This window comes from Falco naumanni, chromosome 1 (assembly GCF_017639655.2).
Source record: "Falco naumanni isolate bFalNau1 chromosome 1, bFalNau1.pat, whole genome shotgun sequence".
NCBI classification, from domain to species: Eukaryota; Metazoa; Chordata; class Aves; order Falconiformes; family Falconidae; genus Falco; species Falco naumanni.
Window position 1 is genome coordinate 110,993,919 of NC_054054.1, and position 15,750 is coordinate 111,009,668.

The following is a 15,750-nucleotide window of genomic DNA, read 5'->3' on the forward strand; positions in this document are numbered from 1 at the left end:
GCTCCCTGCCCTGTGGAAGAATGTAGCATTTTTCTTGGCTTTATAAAATAAGTGCCAAGGTGAGTATTGACTTTGTGTGGAAAACATACATATCATGGATGAATAAATCTTTATACTCGCTTGCAGCAAAGCAGTTCTCAGGGAAGTGCATTGATTTCTCCTGTCCCCCTTCAGCTCGCAGCTCTCTGGTCAAAGTTTGCCAGGCAGAAACACACTAAATGTCACTGTTGACTCCTCTCTGCTACCTTTTCTATTTCAGGATCCCACTGATGACCTTACGTGCAGCAAGGAGCCCAGCAGCGATGCTCATCCCTCCCATGAAGCTCACGCAAGCTGCGAGAGGCACAGGCAAAGCACCACGGGGGAGCTGTGGGAGAAGGGCCCGGAGGATCCATGGCCGCGGGGAAGGGCTGGGTTTTGACACATCTGTACCAGGTACGTTGAACAACCCTGCGTTCATTAGCGAGCCGATTTGTTTAGTTGTGTGATGCTTGTCAGTGGGCTGCTCCAGTGCAGCGGGCTACCCCCATGGGCCTCCCCAGCTGTTGTGGTCCTCAGGATGTAACCATCTCCCATGGCAAACCCTGGCAATGTCACGTTCTGTCCCCTCCCCGCTGTGAATTCCGGCTCCCCAGCAACAGGCAGGAACTGGCACAACATGGTGGCACCTTCCACCTCGCTGTATTGGCACGGGCCTCCCGCCGAGAGCCAAGGCATGCGTCCCCTCCGCTTACTTTCTGGGCGGCAGCAAAGCTGTGTGGTCTTCAGCAGCATTAAAATCTCATGGTTTAAGAACCACAATTCTGAAAGGCATCAAGGGGAGTAAATTAGCTGCTTCCAAAATTTCTGCCGGTGGAATGGCTTCATGCTGCTTGCACTGTCGGCGTGAGCATTAAGGCTGTCTGGCAGAGAGCACCGTGGCCCTTCCCTGCTTTGGGGTGTGCTGTGCTGGCAAGTTGGCTGGCCTCTCTTTGTGGCTGCGGCACATGCTGCCACCCCTTTCCAGTGTGACTTCTGTGTCCTTTAAAGTTGTAGCACCCAGGGCACTCGATTCTCTCCCCTCCCCCCCCCCCCCTTTTTTTTTCGAGAGAGCTGGATGTAATGTTAAAAGGGTAATATGAAACACTTTAAATGTGATAACTTCTCGTTTGTATTGTTTGAAGAGATAAGAGTCAAAGCCCTACTAAGCATGCTTTTAAATTTACTTATCAGTGTTTAAGCAGGCTTTTCTCCCTGCCATCCCCCTGCCACCACCTGGGTAGTGTGATACACGGGGAGAACCTGGGCCGGCAGCCTCAGCTTATGAGGCCCCGTTTCATCTGCTGACCTTGCTGGTAAGGGCAGCGCTTTATTCCTGGCATGAAAATGGTCCCTCGCCTGGATTTGAATATGCTGCAGGAGAAAGTGCAGCCTGTGTAATCCCCCAGTAACAGCTCATCAGAGCCACCGCCCGGAGAGGCTCCAGCGGGGACGTGCCCACGTCTGGCAGCTCTGCCCTCGCGCGCAGCCGTGGACATGGGCATCTCGCAGCCCCCTGCGACGCAGGACGGTCGCTTGGCCAGGGAAGGGGCTGCACTGTGCATTACACACCAGCATCCCCAGTCTGGTTGAACTGGGGCAGGCTCTGCTCACCCAGTTCCGTCCCCATCCCCGTCCCCATCCCTGCTGGGCAGGTCCAGCACGAGCGTGCCCGGCGTCGTGGCACGGTCAGCAGCTTTGAGTGCTGTTTAATAAGGGCGCAGATAACCAGGATGATTTGTACTAAGTTTTCCTAATGCTGCCAATTAACAGCAAGTGAGATATTTCCCCCACCCCAGTAGAATATTAATTCTTTATTAATTCATGATACAGCTGCTAATTAGTACCTACACAAATGGGCATTATACCTTTGCAAACCATTGCACAGCAACTAGAAGGTGTACTGGGGAATTACGTGTGCGATGCGGGAGGGGCAGGGGGTTGTGATAATCCTCTCCCCCCGCCCCCCCCCCCCCAGTCCCACAATAGCACTCTCCCCCCCCCCCCCCCCAGTCCCACAATAGCAAAGAATTTCAACTTTCAGACAAACAACTTCATTTACAAGTGTGTCTCTAATTAGCTGCAGAATTAGTAAAGCAGAGTTTTCCCCCCATAGATCGGCCAAACCCCTGAGGGAGGCTGTGGAATAGAGAGAATCGCATTTCCAATTATTTTGTTGAATTGCTAATTTAGTTATTGTGCCTGGCGTAATTGTGATGGGTATTGGGTGTGCAATTCAATTTGTTTTAAATATTTGTGGGAAGGCTGATCAGTAATGGAGCTGACCTATTTCATGGCCCAAATTGAGAGAAGAGACTAAAACAAAAAACAGCTACAAAGCCACAGTTTGTCTCAGTTTTTATTTTGATGTCTCTCATCCCTCTTAAGACTGTTGATGCAACAAAAGGTTTACATTAAAAGATGATGGCACTTTGATCTTGGGCTTTTGAGAGCTTACAGCTTTGGTACTTCTTTTCTTGGCATTTTAATATGTAGATATTTTCGGCTAAAGAGTTTTAAATGCATTTCTGGAGTTCAGTAGGGTCCATCCCCCCACCCCCCAGTTTTTAACTGTCAGGATTCTGGTTTGAGAAATACGTGAAAAATAACTGCTGCATTGTGTTTGCCAACGCGCCCCCGTTTAAGGTGTTACACTATTAACGTGGGGAACTCCTGAAAGGTGTTTGTGTTTCCCGAGCTCCCAGGTTGGCAGGGGACACCCTTCACCCAAGGGTCCTGGCAGTTCCTCCTTCCCAGTAGGCTCCTGCCGGTCCCTGCCTACATGCCCGCTCCAGGGAGAGGGGGCAGGGACGTTCTCCCACCACCCTCGGAGGCAGTCGCTGGGGCTGGGTTTTTCCCTTTCTGTTTGATTCAGGTGCTGCAATGACTGAACGACAACAATACATCTGTGCCAGAGGAACAGGACCTGCTGCCAGCTCTCTGGGACGGCAGCCATGGGTGGGAGCTACACCCGGAGCGTTGGGCAGAGACCGGAGCCTGCGAAGGGACGAGGAGCTGGTCCTTCTGCCCCAGCTTAGCGCCGGCCGGCCAGCTCCTCCTGCCGCCTAGGACGCAGGGTGGGCACGAGGAAGCTTGGCGAACAGTGAGTACTTGTGCGCAGTTTGTACACGGACCGCTTTTCTCTGCCTGGGCGAGGTGTCGGGATGGGCTGCGCCCTGTCAGGTCGCAGCTCAGAAAGTTTATTACAAAATTCCCTGAGCCTGACCATGGGCAGGAGCAGGCTGTGATGGGCTCAAGCAGCTCCAGTGAGGGCACACGGGGGCCTTCGGCTCCATCCTCCCGGCAGCGGCAGCCACCGGCCCTCATTCAAGTGATGCCATACAAACTCCTTCTTCTGGCCTTAAGGAAAAGCAGCGCTGCCCAAGGGGTGCTCGGGACAAGGGGTGACAGATTTCCACTCCCCACAACAGAGCTGTAATTCATTCTTTTTATTAAAAGAAATTGAGGTAAGTGAAATACTTCAGCACCAGCGAGAACTGTGTGTACCGAGGGCAGTTTCTGCACCACCCCTGCCCCGCTGGGCAACAGACCCACACACCTGCGGCGCCGGGGCTGGGGGAAGGGCTGGGACATCAGCCAGTGCCGGTGCTGGGCACTCCTGCAGGCCCGGCCCTCTGCGGGGCTCCCCAGGGCTCGAGCCGCACTGGGACCCCAGGCCAGCACGGCTGTTACCCAGCGGCTGGTTTTTGGAGCTCCTTTACCCCAGTATGAAGTGGAGCCTGACCCAGTGCCTGTAACACTGACCAGAGGGGTTTGCTCTCGGCAGCGACAGCTCCCACCCCAGGCAGAAGGACAGACCCATGGGCACTGGGACGTTTCCCGTAACACCTGCGGATGTCCTGGATAAGGGACTGACTTGTGACACACCATGTAGGAAATACTGGTGACAGCAGAGGAGGAGCCCAACACGTCACCTGCGCCGTGATGCCTCCCAGCAGTCCTGCCTGGCTGACACATTCTCTGTCCTGTGTGTCCTGCTGCAAGCCACATGGGCATAAAAACATCTTTGGGGGTTGTTCAGGGGGCTCTGGTAGGGAAAAAAAGTCTTTTAGATCAAATTAGGGTTCTTAATAGTTAAGAAAAAGCTAGTTCTTCAGATGAGAGAGCTCCACGGGGCAGGGCTGCACCACTGCTGCACGTGCCCCTGGGGAGGAGAGCAGTGACCCCGGTGCTGCACCTCCGGCTGCACTGCGCTTCAGCAGGAGACAGTACAGGTGTGAGGCACTAGCGTCATCATTAATTCATCTCATAAAAACGTCCCTTCCGATTCGTGCTGTACTAAAAGAGGAATTGTAACATCTGAAATACCGTTAAGACAATTATTGGTGTAAGCTCTCCAGTACGACCCCAAGCAGGTTCCATAACAGTATCTATGTATTAGGGGCTGACTGTGCTTCCCTCCAGAGCTCCATCCTCTCCGGTATTTCATTATGGTCAGGATACCCATGGAAATAAAAGAAGTGTAGAAATCAGGCAGGCAGGCAGGCTGGGGGCAGCCTGCAGCGACCTACGCCACTGCCCCACCTCCGGCCCGGAGCCTGGCTCAGTGCTGGTGCTGCACTTACCTGCCCCGGAGCCAGCTCTTCCTGACCGCCTGCAGGGTGACCGCTGGGCTGGGAGCACCAGAAATAACTTTTCTTATATTGCCACCTTCCTGCACGGTAACAGCAGCCCCTCCCCAGCTGCTGGAGCCAGCTCCGCGGCAGAGGTGGGCAACGGAGAAAAACTTTGCTCAGCTGCATTGGACAGGGATGTCCTTTCACGTTCTAACCCACTGGGCTGTTTGCTTTGTCCTTTCCCTCCCTTACCTTGGCGGGCTCTGGCTGCTTCTGCTTCAGCTACCTACTCCTATGAAAGGGACCAGCACTTGCATGAAGACCATACGCTCTCTGCGGCTGCCTGACGGGGGGCTGTGGGCAGGGGGGTGCCCATCTCTTCTCCCAGGGGACAAGTGACAGAACAAGAGGAAACGGCCTCGGGTTGCACCGGGGGAGGTTTGGGGAAACATTTCTTCACTGACGGGAGGGCCAAGCACAGGCACAGGGGACACAGTGGGGTCACCATCCTGGGAGGTGTTTAAAAGCCGTGTGGATGTGGCGCTTGGGGACGTGGTGCAGTGGTGGGCTTGGCAGTCCTGGGTTAATTTGGCTTTGATGATCTTAAACGTCTTTTCCAACCTAAAAGATGCCACAATTAGGCATGTGACAGTGGGGCTGACCATGCGTGTCACCCTCAAAACAAGCAGGGAAGGAAGAGCAGAAAGGCTCCACAGCCACCTTTTGGTCTCCTCTTTCACAGGTCTCCTTCTAGGCCTCCTGCTGGGGCCTTGCACACAAGTTACTGACCTGTTCTAAAGGAACTGGGCACCAAGGCAAAGCCAGTGGAGATTCAGGCTCCAGCATCCTGCCCCACCACCTTCGCAGTCCCGGGAAGCCTTCCCCGCAGCCTGCCTGCCCGCACCACTGTCAGTGCTCTTTTTCCTCTACTACTAAGTAACAAGACGTTTGCAACAGCGGTCAGTGCTGGCTGACAGACGAGAGGGCTGGCTCGGTGGTGGGCTCCACTCACCCACAGGCTGCCAGGCAGGAGGATGCTGGGCTCCCACCTGGTGCTGGGAGGCAGAGCCCATCCTCAGCTGCAGCAGGGCTCTCGCAGGGGGAAACATTGGCACTTGTCAGCACAAAGCTGCCGCTGCAGGTGTTGAAAGAGAAGCAGGCAGGGCGCAGGGGTGTCACTGAAACGAGCCCCTGCTTTGCTGTGCCAAGCCCTCAGGGTGCCGGAGCGCCCTTCATTGCCTGGCTGTAGTGCTTTCGGGTGGCAGCCCAACAGCGAACTGATGCATTGGTCCAGTCACGCTTTGTTAAATAAATAAGGTACAGTTAGACAGCTGTAACTCAATTCCGCAGGCGCTTGTGTTTATACATTTTCCTCGTGTCCCTGGCCAAAGAAAACACTTCCTCTGGTCAGTCTAATTTGAAAAAATAAAAATGTCACTCTTCCAGCATTTCCCTGAGCCTCCCCGTCTCAGTACAGTGGTCACAGTTGAGCAGACAAAGGGCAATTCTGAGCTGCTTTTTTTTTTCCCTCCACTGTACCGGGCAGGGGGAGTGTGGGAAATCAATGCTCTTACGTTGAAGAAGGTGAGTCCATTGTGGAGAGGATCCGCACTATCTCGGCTCGCTGGGTGGGTGATATATGCTGGGTCATGTGCACTATGGAATCCATGGCAACCTCTGGATTGGCCTGGATCAGGCTGGAAAGAGGCAAGAGTTCAGTGACGGCAGCCCCGGCACTCACACCGCGCGTCCGACAGGTCCCCGTCAGGCCGGGGCGGGGGCTGACACGGGGGCTGTAAGGGAGCCTGGCCGAGGCGGTGGGCGCTTGCACAAGCTGAATGAGCAGCACAAGGGTGGTGCTCGCTTGGGGGCCCTTCACGCCGCTTAATGTGCTGGTGGCAGACCTGCTGGGACACGCACGGAGGCTGAAACAGCCCACCTGGACCCAGGGCAGATGCAGGGGGGGCAGGGGCTCTGGAGCGTGCCCTGAGCCCCCCCAGCAGCCCTCCAGAGGCTGCCAAGAGCCCCCACATCTGCCCCTTGCAGATGCTGCGGAACTGCGTCTGCTACAGCACACACGGATGGTGGAAATGACGGAAGAGACACCCTACGGAGTCAGAGACAGGACACGGAAACCACAGGAGCTTCACTCTGCGGTTTGGTGCCCTCCCCAGCTCTCTCTGAAAGCAGCTTTGCCTGAGACCTCCAGTTTAAGACATAGAAATTATCAAAATTAGATCTGTTCAAGTCTAGCAAAGCATTTGGCTCACGAAGCTTAGCCAGCCTGTGCAAGTTGCACAGTAACTGCAGGCAGGAGGAACAGGTACTCATCCAACGTTTTTAGTACTTTGGGGGTTACTTGGTGTAGTTCTAACCAGCAGTCAAAGGGAACTGGGCATTTTATGCCACCGAGCACAGCAGAAACCAGGTAGCTTGCCTGGGGAGTCTGGGGTTAGACAAGAAATAAAGGCAGCCGTAAGGGCACTGTGGCCGTGTGTGGTTGACACCGCTTTGGCAGCGGCAGCATGGCTCTGAGCTTGGCTTTCTCGCCTTGCTGCATGCAGAAAGTCCTGTGTCCTGGCTCTTCACGGCCCCTGTCCCAGCAAAGGGTGGCACTGCCAGGGCAGTGCGGCTACGGTGGGATTAGGTCTCCGGCTGCCTGGCTGTGGTTCTGCTGAGGCACCCGCACGCAGCAGCACCACAGCCTGCACAAGGGGAGCAGGAGATGTGGCCTGTGTACAAATCCCTGTTTCACAGGAGCTCCACGTTCGCCCCTGTATTTGTATTTCCAAAGGAAACTGCATTTCCACACACGCCGTACGTGTTTGCCACACAGAAAGGCCAGCGAGTGCGGCACTGACTGAGCCACTGCCCTCAGCCGTGGCCAAGAGCAGAGGCTGAACTTCCTGCGATCCTTGCTCGGCGGGGCGGAGCGCCGGCGGCTGCCTTACCTCCGGATCTGCTTGAGGATGTAGTCCCGCGAGATGTATTTGATGTTTTCATCCACAACGGAGCGAACGCCTTCTTCCTCCGTGAGCTGTTTTTCCAGCCACTCCACCAGGTCCTTATTGCTGTCCCATAAGTACGCCTGCGACAAACCACACGTGTCAGCCACCGCCGCAGCTCGCTCCCGCTCCCCACACACTGGTCCCAAAATTTAACTCACAATTATTGGCAGCTGTGGGTAAAACGTTTAGCTGGCAGCCCTCCCCTCCGTGGTTTTCCCAACGTGTGTGGCTTTTATAAACACAACTAACAATTAGCAAAAGTCAAAAGATGATAGATTTCTTTTGCGTCTCCTGCCACAAACGTGACTAAGGCAGCGCCTGCCACCACACTGGCTGCATCGGCCGCAGCAGCTGTCCCACCTAAAATCCCGTTTCCCTCTGGTGAAACACAACCGACCCTGAGGCGAGGGCAGGGCAGGGGTGCTCAGTGACCCATCGATCATCGATCGGGGGCCTCTGGCAGTGCTAAGCTGTCACGGGGCCCCACGAGTGCCTGTCACCTAAAGACTGTGCTGGTGTTGGTGTCCCTCAGCGGTCCGGGGATCCCTGATCCAGCCCAGAAGCCAACCAGCCCCTTCAGCAGGTGCGTGCACAGCAGAGGGGGTCGGGTGTCCACATCCCTGAAAAGCCCTGGCAACACCCCCCCTTTTTTTTCCCTTTTGCAAGATCATTTCACCTGATATTTGCTAGGTAGTTGACTACATAATAATTCAGGAGTATGTTAGACGCCTAATAGCCTTCTCGCTCCTCTCTTCTCCTCTCATTTTCTTTACAAATCATTTAAGAATCGTTTTGTTAATGGTTTCCGGAAAAGCAAGTACCGCCATTAGGACTCATTCATATTTATGTCATTTTATTTGGGTAATTAAACACAAAGCTCGTCATTTAAAGGTGCACTATCCTTCTCTGTTATCACTAACGAAGTCAAAGTCGGAATGACAATGAGCTTGGTGCAGCAACGCGGTGGGGCTGCGTGGGTGCCCTCCCGGCAGGGCTGCAGACCCCAGTAGCTGCGGGCAGCAGAGCACCCACTGCTCCCCTGGGAACCCTGAACACCTCGCGCCCGGCTCTGTCCAACTGCGAGTGAGTGCAGGGGCCGGCCAGGGAGTGGGGGCAGAAGCAGACGATGGGTGTTTGCACCCAGCAGCATCCCTCCCCTACCACAGCTGCTTCACTGCAGGGGACGAGTTCAGCTGGCTGCGCCCTCCCAGCGCTCAGCTCCCCCGTCCCTGCCCATACCCGAGGAGTGCAAAGGCGGCACTCGCACTCATCGGCCTCCTCACTGCTGACCCTGTATTTATATATGCAATTACTGGAGTCTAAGAAACTGTTCCCTCGTCCCTGGGACTCTCACAAGCCGCGCTCCTTCCCCGTGTTGGCGAAGGTGTTTCTGCACGCAGGGGTGACAGCCAGCCCTGCCGTGGGGAAGCCCCAAGCGCAGACCCTACTCCAGCCCCCAGCACCGCTCCTGCCTGAGACACTTTAAAAAGAAACCAGGATAATTTTTTTTTCCTTGAACATCAGGTATATGATTGTCTTAGAACAGTGATGTCACTTCAACCTCAAGATTTTGCTTATTTCATTGTTTTTCCTTATTATTATTTGAAACTCATTAGATTTTGCTCCTTGCTTCTGCCCCTAGACACGACAGCAATGCTCCCTGCATACAAAGTAGGGCACTTAGGAAGATTTCAGGGAAGGGAAAAAAAAACCCCAAGAAGCAGCCTTACAGTTGCAGACCTGCGTAAAGCTAGATTTACCCAAGAATCCCAAAGCTTTTAGTTTAGGAGAATATTTAATACTCTTATTAATCATTTTTAATCCGTTTGCTTTTAATTAAGAAACAGCATGATGCTTTCCTATCAACATATGCCAGGGAGCAGATTAATTGTGGCTTAAGATAACTCTCCTTGATTGGTGTAATGTATTAGCTAACGAGATGCCCGCTTTTAAAGACGCTCAGACACTACCTTGGAAAGCCTGCTGCCCTCCAGAGAACACTGCTCCCCCTTTTCTGGAACCCCTGAGTGTTTGTGACTTTAAAAATAGAATAAAATAAAATAAAATAAAGAACTCAGATTGGAGGACTGTGACAAAAACAACCTAAGAGCAGCTCCAGAGATTGCTCTTCAGAGATTGCCAGCTTCCCAGTTCGAGCACAATTAAACCCAGGAAATCCTCAACACAGCTATCGGATGAGGCGTGTGCGACCGCCCACCCCAGGCCCTGGCAGGCAGAGCCCCCAGCTCCCTGCCCTGCGCAACCCAGGGGTGGGCAGGAACCGCAGAGGCCCCCCGGGCCAGGTCGCCAGGCTCCTGCGATCTGTCCCCAGTGTCCCCAGACCTGTCCCCACCATCCCTAGGCTCAGGGAACGGGAAGGCAGGCGGGGGCAGCCCGGGAGCGGGGGCACCCCGGCCACACGCTGCTCTGCAGCAGCTGGACAGGCGGGTGAGCCAGGCTGACTGCACCTGCCAGGCGAAACACCTGGGTACAGGCAGTGAACCTCCACACTCTTCTGGTGTCAGCGGGATAGAGCAGGACTGAGGCTATCCTTCAGTAAGAAAGCATAATTATAAGCGCAACAAAAATCCTGCTTTCGCATCACAGGGGGGGAGCGACTGTCAGCACAGCTAGGACAGCTCCTCCGTAGCAGCCTCCATAACCGCGAGCAGCTCCGCAGTGGTATCTGAGGCACGCTGCGCGCAGAAACAAGGGGATGGAGATATTCAGGGCTGGTACGTGGAGCTTGTGGTGTGATCCCTGGGATTTCTGCCGCCAGACAGCAGCACCTCTGCACAGCTGCCTTCCCACACGCTGCCCTGCCTCGCTCTGCTGAGCAAGCTGCTTGTGTTTGTAAGATGCTCACATTTTCCTATCAATGGTGGTACATGCTTGGGGAAAAAGGCTATTTAGCTTTTCTGGCCTGCTGTAAAAAGTGTCCCCATAAAACCATCCATGGCCTGGAACATCACCCACTAGATCTCTTTCATCACCTAAAATGTTTGTAGACATTACAATTAAAAACAGGAGATCAGACTCCACCTGGGAGAGCTTCACTGAACATAAGCCTGGGAGAGCCTCGAGGAATCTGCTTTTTCATTTACCTTCACTGTCCCTTCAACCTCCACAAACCAGCGTCTCAGCATAGCCTGGATCTGCCCGTCAGTCAGCTCAGGATTGGCATCATGGATCTTCTTTTTTACCACATCTTCTAGAAGAAGGCGTCTTAATCTCCAGTAGAAGAAGGTACGGGAAGTTTTCCAGTCTAGAATGTCCTGCCCAAGACATAAGTGGAGAAGGAGAAATGAGTGAGGGACAACGTTTATGTGGAGAACTAGGTACTCCTTGTTCCCTATGGCAAAAAAAAGACTTGTACTCATTATACACTTAGTTATACCACTTCCACAAGAGAAATACAAAGATGCCATGTCTGAGCTTCGGAGACTTCTACCCTGTCATGCCATTCCGCCACCAGAAGCTACATCCATCAGCCTCTTTGTCTCCCAGAGCCTGCTCCCTTCTGCAAAAAGAGACACGGCTGCCCAGATGAGCAGCAAAGCCCAAGGCACTTGCATCCAAGGGGAGAGGGAACTAGGGAGATCTGTTCAGCCAGGTTTCAAAGCCTGACATGAGAGCTGCCCTTCAGCCACGCCACCATGGCCCTTCCGTCAGCGAGGTTCCCCACGGGCACAGGTCACCACTGTCCCCGTCTTCCCCCTCTCCCAGGACAGGCTGCAGTGTGCTTGGATGTGGTCGCTAATGAGCTACTGGTGAAGCCCAGAAAATGTCTCAATGGACAGTGATCAGGTTAAGGTGCTAGAAAACACGATGTGCTCATGTCCTGGGACCAGAAAACAGCTTGTGGGTGAAGAGGGTTTGCTCCTGTGGCAAGAGTCACCGAGGCAGGGGTTTATCTGCAGGCCCGCAAGCTGCCTCCAGCCCCACTGGCAGCTGCCGCTTCCCAGGCATCGAACCCTCCAGCGACATCCCCGGGGCAGCTGGGCCGTACTCACCGTTATGACACCCTTCTCCTGCATCCGGCCGGGCGTGTCGTGCAAGTCGGCAAACTGCATGGCTACCTGGTGGTAGATGGGGCTCAGGAATTCCTCCCGCTCCTTCAGCTTGGTCTCCAGCTCTTTTCGGTCGGCAGGGCTCAGCTCAGGGGTACCTGCAACAGGCACAGCCACACGTCAGAGACCCGGGGTGGGGGAAAGCAGAGGGGTGTACAAAGGGCTGCTGCACGGGGGAAAGGTGAGCAGCTCTGCACGGTCCAGAGGGCGAACAGAGGTTTCTTGTGTTTCTGTGTACAGGTGAAATCCAGACTGCATTGGCCAGGACAACCACCAGACCATCAGCTCCCAGCAATGCCAAGCAGTCCAAGCAAGCCACAGAAGTGTTCCAGCCCCGATTTCCTGCTGCCGATATTCAGGCAAGAGCTTCAAAGGAGTTTTCACCATGGAAACTCTATTCCATTTGAATGCCAATGAGCTGAGCCATCAATTAAGTGACATTTACTGGACTTACTCCTAAAAAAGAATAATGTCCCAACATGCAGTTCATTTAGCAAGAAACATGGACAATGTAAAACCACCTACACAATTTCATGTTTTCCTGCAGGCTGGTTCCTGCCAGTGGCTGTGAGAGCTGCTGCCTCATTAAGGAAAACGCAAGTTACACTAGAGACACCAGAACTGCTCACGTTCCGTTTACGCACTAGTCTCAATCACAGACTAACATGCTGGACAAGAATAAAACTGTGTCAAGAAGATCATGTCCCATGGAGTTAATTTTTAATTTCTTTTAAAACATTCAGCTCAGATAACATTAACTTTGATTAAAAAAACCCCATGCATTAAACAGCTTCCGATTCATTTCGGAATTGCCTGGCCCAGGCTGAGTTAGGCAACAGGAAACACACGGCACTGTGGAGGCACGTCACAGCCGCTGCTGCAAGGTGCTCCTGCCCCCAGCTGCCCCTTTATGAAACCAAGGATGTAAATCCCCTCTTCTCCTTCTAACAAGCCACAGGGAGTGAAACCCTAAGTGCAACTCTTGCTGGCCTGCAGTAATTTACACCAGGTCAAAGTTGGCCCAGAAGAAGGTTGATGCTTCCCCTACACTGCCTCACCAACATGTGCCAGAGGTCCTTTTGCAGAGGCAGAGTATTTACAGCCAATCTTACTTCAATTTAAGCAAAGATTGCAATCTGAGCCAAATTATATGGTACCGGATACTTTGCTGAATTGTGCCGTTTTTTAACCTCCCACCCACACCAGAAGCTCTGGTGGCAAGTTCACGGCCCCCGAGCCAGCTGCCTCCCATCCCACCTCCCCTTTTGAAGGCGAGGTCGCCGGCAATCTGAAGCCGGGTCATGGACGAGTCTTGCTCCAAGCACCAGTGGGTTGGGTGGGTTGTAACATTGAACTGTCCTACTGGCACCTTCCATTCAAATTTTAATATAACCGCCCATGCGCCTGCGAGACAGGCAAGCGTGACTGCGCCTTCGGTGTGCAGAACTGAGATATAAAACAAAAAAACTGGGCAGCACAAGTTGTCAATGGGAGAACCTGGAACAAAAGCTGGTGCAGTGACTGAGCCAGAGGACAAGGCTCCTGCTCTTGTTATCTTGTAGCCTGAGTCCCAGGACTGCATTTTGTGGCGTGTGAACAACACCAAGTTTTTTTTTTTGTTTTAATCTTTACTGTTTGCAAGGAATGTCAGCGGGATTAAATGCAGCACCTACCATTAGATCAACACCTGTAGCTAAGCTGCCAGGCTTGCAGGTGGGCGAGGTGCAAGGCAGTGGCTGGGGAGAGGCAGGAGGACAGCAGAGCAGCGGGGTCCTCAGCAGCCCCGCGGCCACCAGCCAGCCCGGCAGCAGCAGGCTCTGGAACGGCAGCAGGCAGCCAGAACAATCCAAGTCCCTCCCAACAAGACCACATGAAATTATCAGGCAGCAGCTTTACAAAAACCCCAGCAACAGGGAACACAGTCAAAATCTGACAGTGGGACAGTGAACCAGAGCTCCTGGGGGCCAAAAGTACAATGAGCGCACAGAGAGTGACAGGAGAAGCTCACGCAAGGGAAGTCCATCACAGGCTTCGAAGCATGAACATCAGATATTAATGCATGACCTATGTTGCCTTTTCCTTCCGGAGTTTCTCTTCCAAGCCAGAACGGGTCTGAACACACACACACACACACTTCCAAGCCACAGGCCAGCCACACAACGGCTCTTGCTAGGGGAGGAATGTTTTTATATGCCTACCAATATAAATGTTACCTAACCTTTCAAATGCTAGTAAGAAGGTTTTAATTAAGAGAAGCTACTCTTATAACCTTCAGAATAAAAAATTATCTATATTTATCCACGTTGAACTCACAGGCTCTCACACCTCCCTGTTTTAAATGGCAATGCATGCACTTAAGCCAGTAACACTCATGTATTCTGGCCTGTCTGCCACACTCACGGTGTACAGTCAAACCAGCCAGGCCCAGTAATGATTTAGGTGAGATTAACAAATATGTCAATGTCTATTTTCTGCTTAATTTAAAAGCAGCGTCTATAAAGATTTTTGACTTCTGAACCCTGTTCTCCTGGAAGAAAGAAGGTAACAATGAGGAGGGGGGGATAAAGAGTGATTATCCCATCATCGATCGTTTGTCAGGAGCATTTCTTATTCACTGGACTATTGTAAAAAGCTAAGCTCTCGATCAATCCTGTAAGCCCCCTGTACAATTAAATATCTTGGAATGGTTTTCTTTCTTTCCTAGTCAGATCTTGAGGCCTCAGGGTTTTTCAGAAAGCTGGGGCTTTATTTATTTATTTCTCGGAAAAAGAAGTCTCCTTCCACAAATCTTATACTGGCAAGGAGAAGGGAGTTAAAATATGGGATTCCTTTGCTCTAAAGGTACTTGACAGTTAATGAAACTGTTAAAGTTTAAATCATAGGAACAGTACAGACCTCTCTGTATGGATCAGCTACTAATCAATAGAGAAACAAAAGAAGCAGCACTCTGAAACGGCCACATTACAATGCAAACACAAAGTGCAGCAGGTTTTGGCATGCAGGTGGGGCATGCAGGTAGGACAAGGCGACAATTTAAAGGAAGAAAGAACACGTGTGACCTTCCTAACTTGGCAGGCAGCACAGGACGCTTTCTATGGCAGCACTCTAAGTGCCATAAAATGTCACATTTATCTTGGATTGCAGTTTGCTCCACAGTCTCCAAGTACGCCTGTATCTATATATAGTGCTGGTATGATCACAGCCATTGGCATGATTGGAAGAGGCCAGGTAAATGTCTTAATTCTGCTCTCAACTCCTTTAAAGCCCACCCACAGTGGTAAATGCACCAAGACCTCCTCATTCGACAGTGTCTTTTCTTTTTTCTTTGTTTTTTTTCATCAGTAGCAAAACTGCCTTAAACAAGTTGAAAAAATACCCTGGGGAAGCAATAACATTGGCGTGCTAAAAGATTAAGAGGCTCTTCTGAGGTCAAAACAGCAGTGGCCAGAGTCCTGCCAAAACCTTCTGCACAAACACACCCAGCTAAGCCAACAAAACCTAGTTTAAAACCACACAGCAGAAATACTTCACCTGAGTGCTCCCAAACACCTCCTGGAGGGAGGGAGCAGCTCACACCTGCCGCCTCCCCCATGTCCCCTCCCTGGCCTGTCCCCATCTCTGCCGTGGCTTTGGGGGCCACAGGCTCCACATCCTACAGCCCCCACCAGGCCCCCAGACCCCAGGGAGGGGCTCTTGGTACGCCGGTGGCACAGAGCAGCAAACGCCAAATGCCACGGCTGCCGAGACAAGCCCCTCGACCGCCCTGCAGAGCCGTGCTTGCCGGCCACTGCGGCAGGGACACATGTGTGCCTTACAGGCAGGGACACGTGTGTGCCTTACAGCCCACGCTCGGGGGGAGGCTTCGGCGAGCTGCCCGCCCCGTGCAGACAAATGGAAAAGCTGCCACACTAAATCGTCGGCGAGACCTCTCCCGTAAAGTGCTCTGATACTGCATATCAATTTATAATCCTCTCCAAAAGTTAAGGGAAAGCATCATGGCAGGGAAAGCAACATCTAAACTATTTTGATTTGTGCCCCATTAAACAAAAGTCTCTGAAGCAAGGGGGGGTCTCCGAG

General features: G+C 52.7%; 1 protein-coding gene across 9 annotated transcripts in view; it reads right to left on the bottom strand.

Annotated features, from left to right (window-relative positions):
* Positions 1–3,452: 3,452 nt before the first annotated feature.
* The window catches only part of ACACA (acetyl-CoA carboxylase alpha), a 148,031-nt gene continuing 135,733 nt past the window's right edge, over positions 3,453–15,750 (bottom strand). For all 9 annotated transcript variants that reach the window (XM_040577878.1, XM_040577902.1, XM_040577891.1 and 6 more), the window contains 4 exons: positions 11,617–11,771; positions 10,708–10,878; positions 7,547–7,683; positions 3,453–6,292 (listed from right to left, as the gene is read on the bottom strand). In XM_040577878.1, coding sequence (XP_040433812.1) covers positions 6,166–6,292; positions 7,547–7,683; positions 10,708–10,878; positions 11,617–11,771 — 590 coding nt within the window. In that variant the 3' untranslated portion in view covers positions 3,453–6,165. The remainder of the gene's footprint in view (positions 6,293–7,546; positions 7,684–10,707; positions 10,879–11,616; positions 11,772–15,750) is intronic.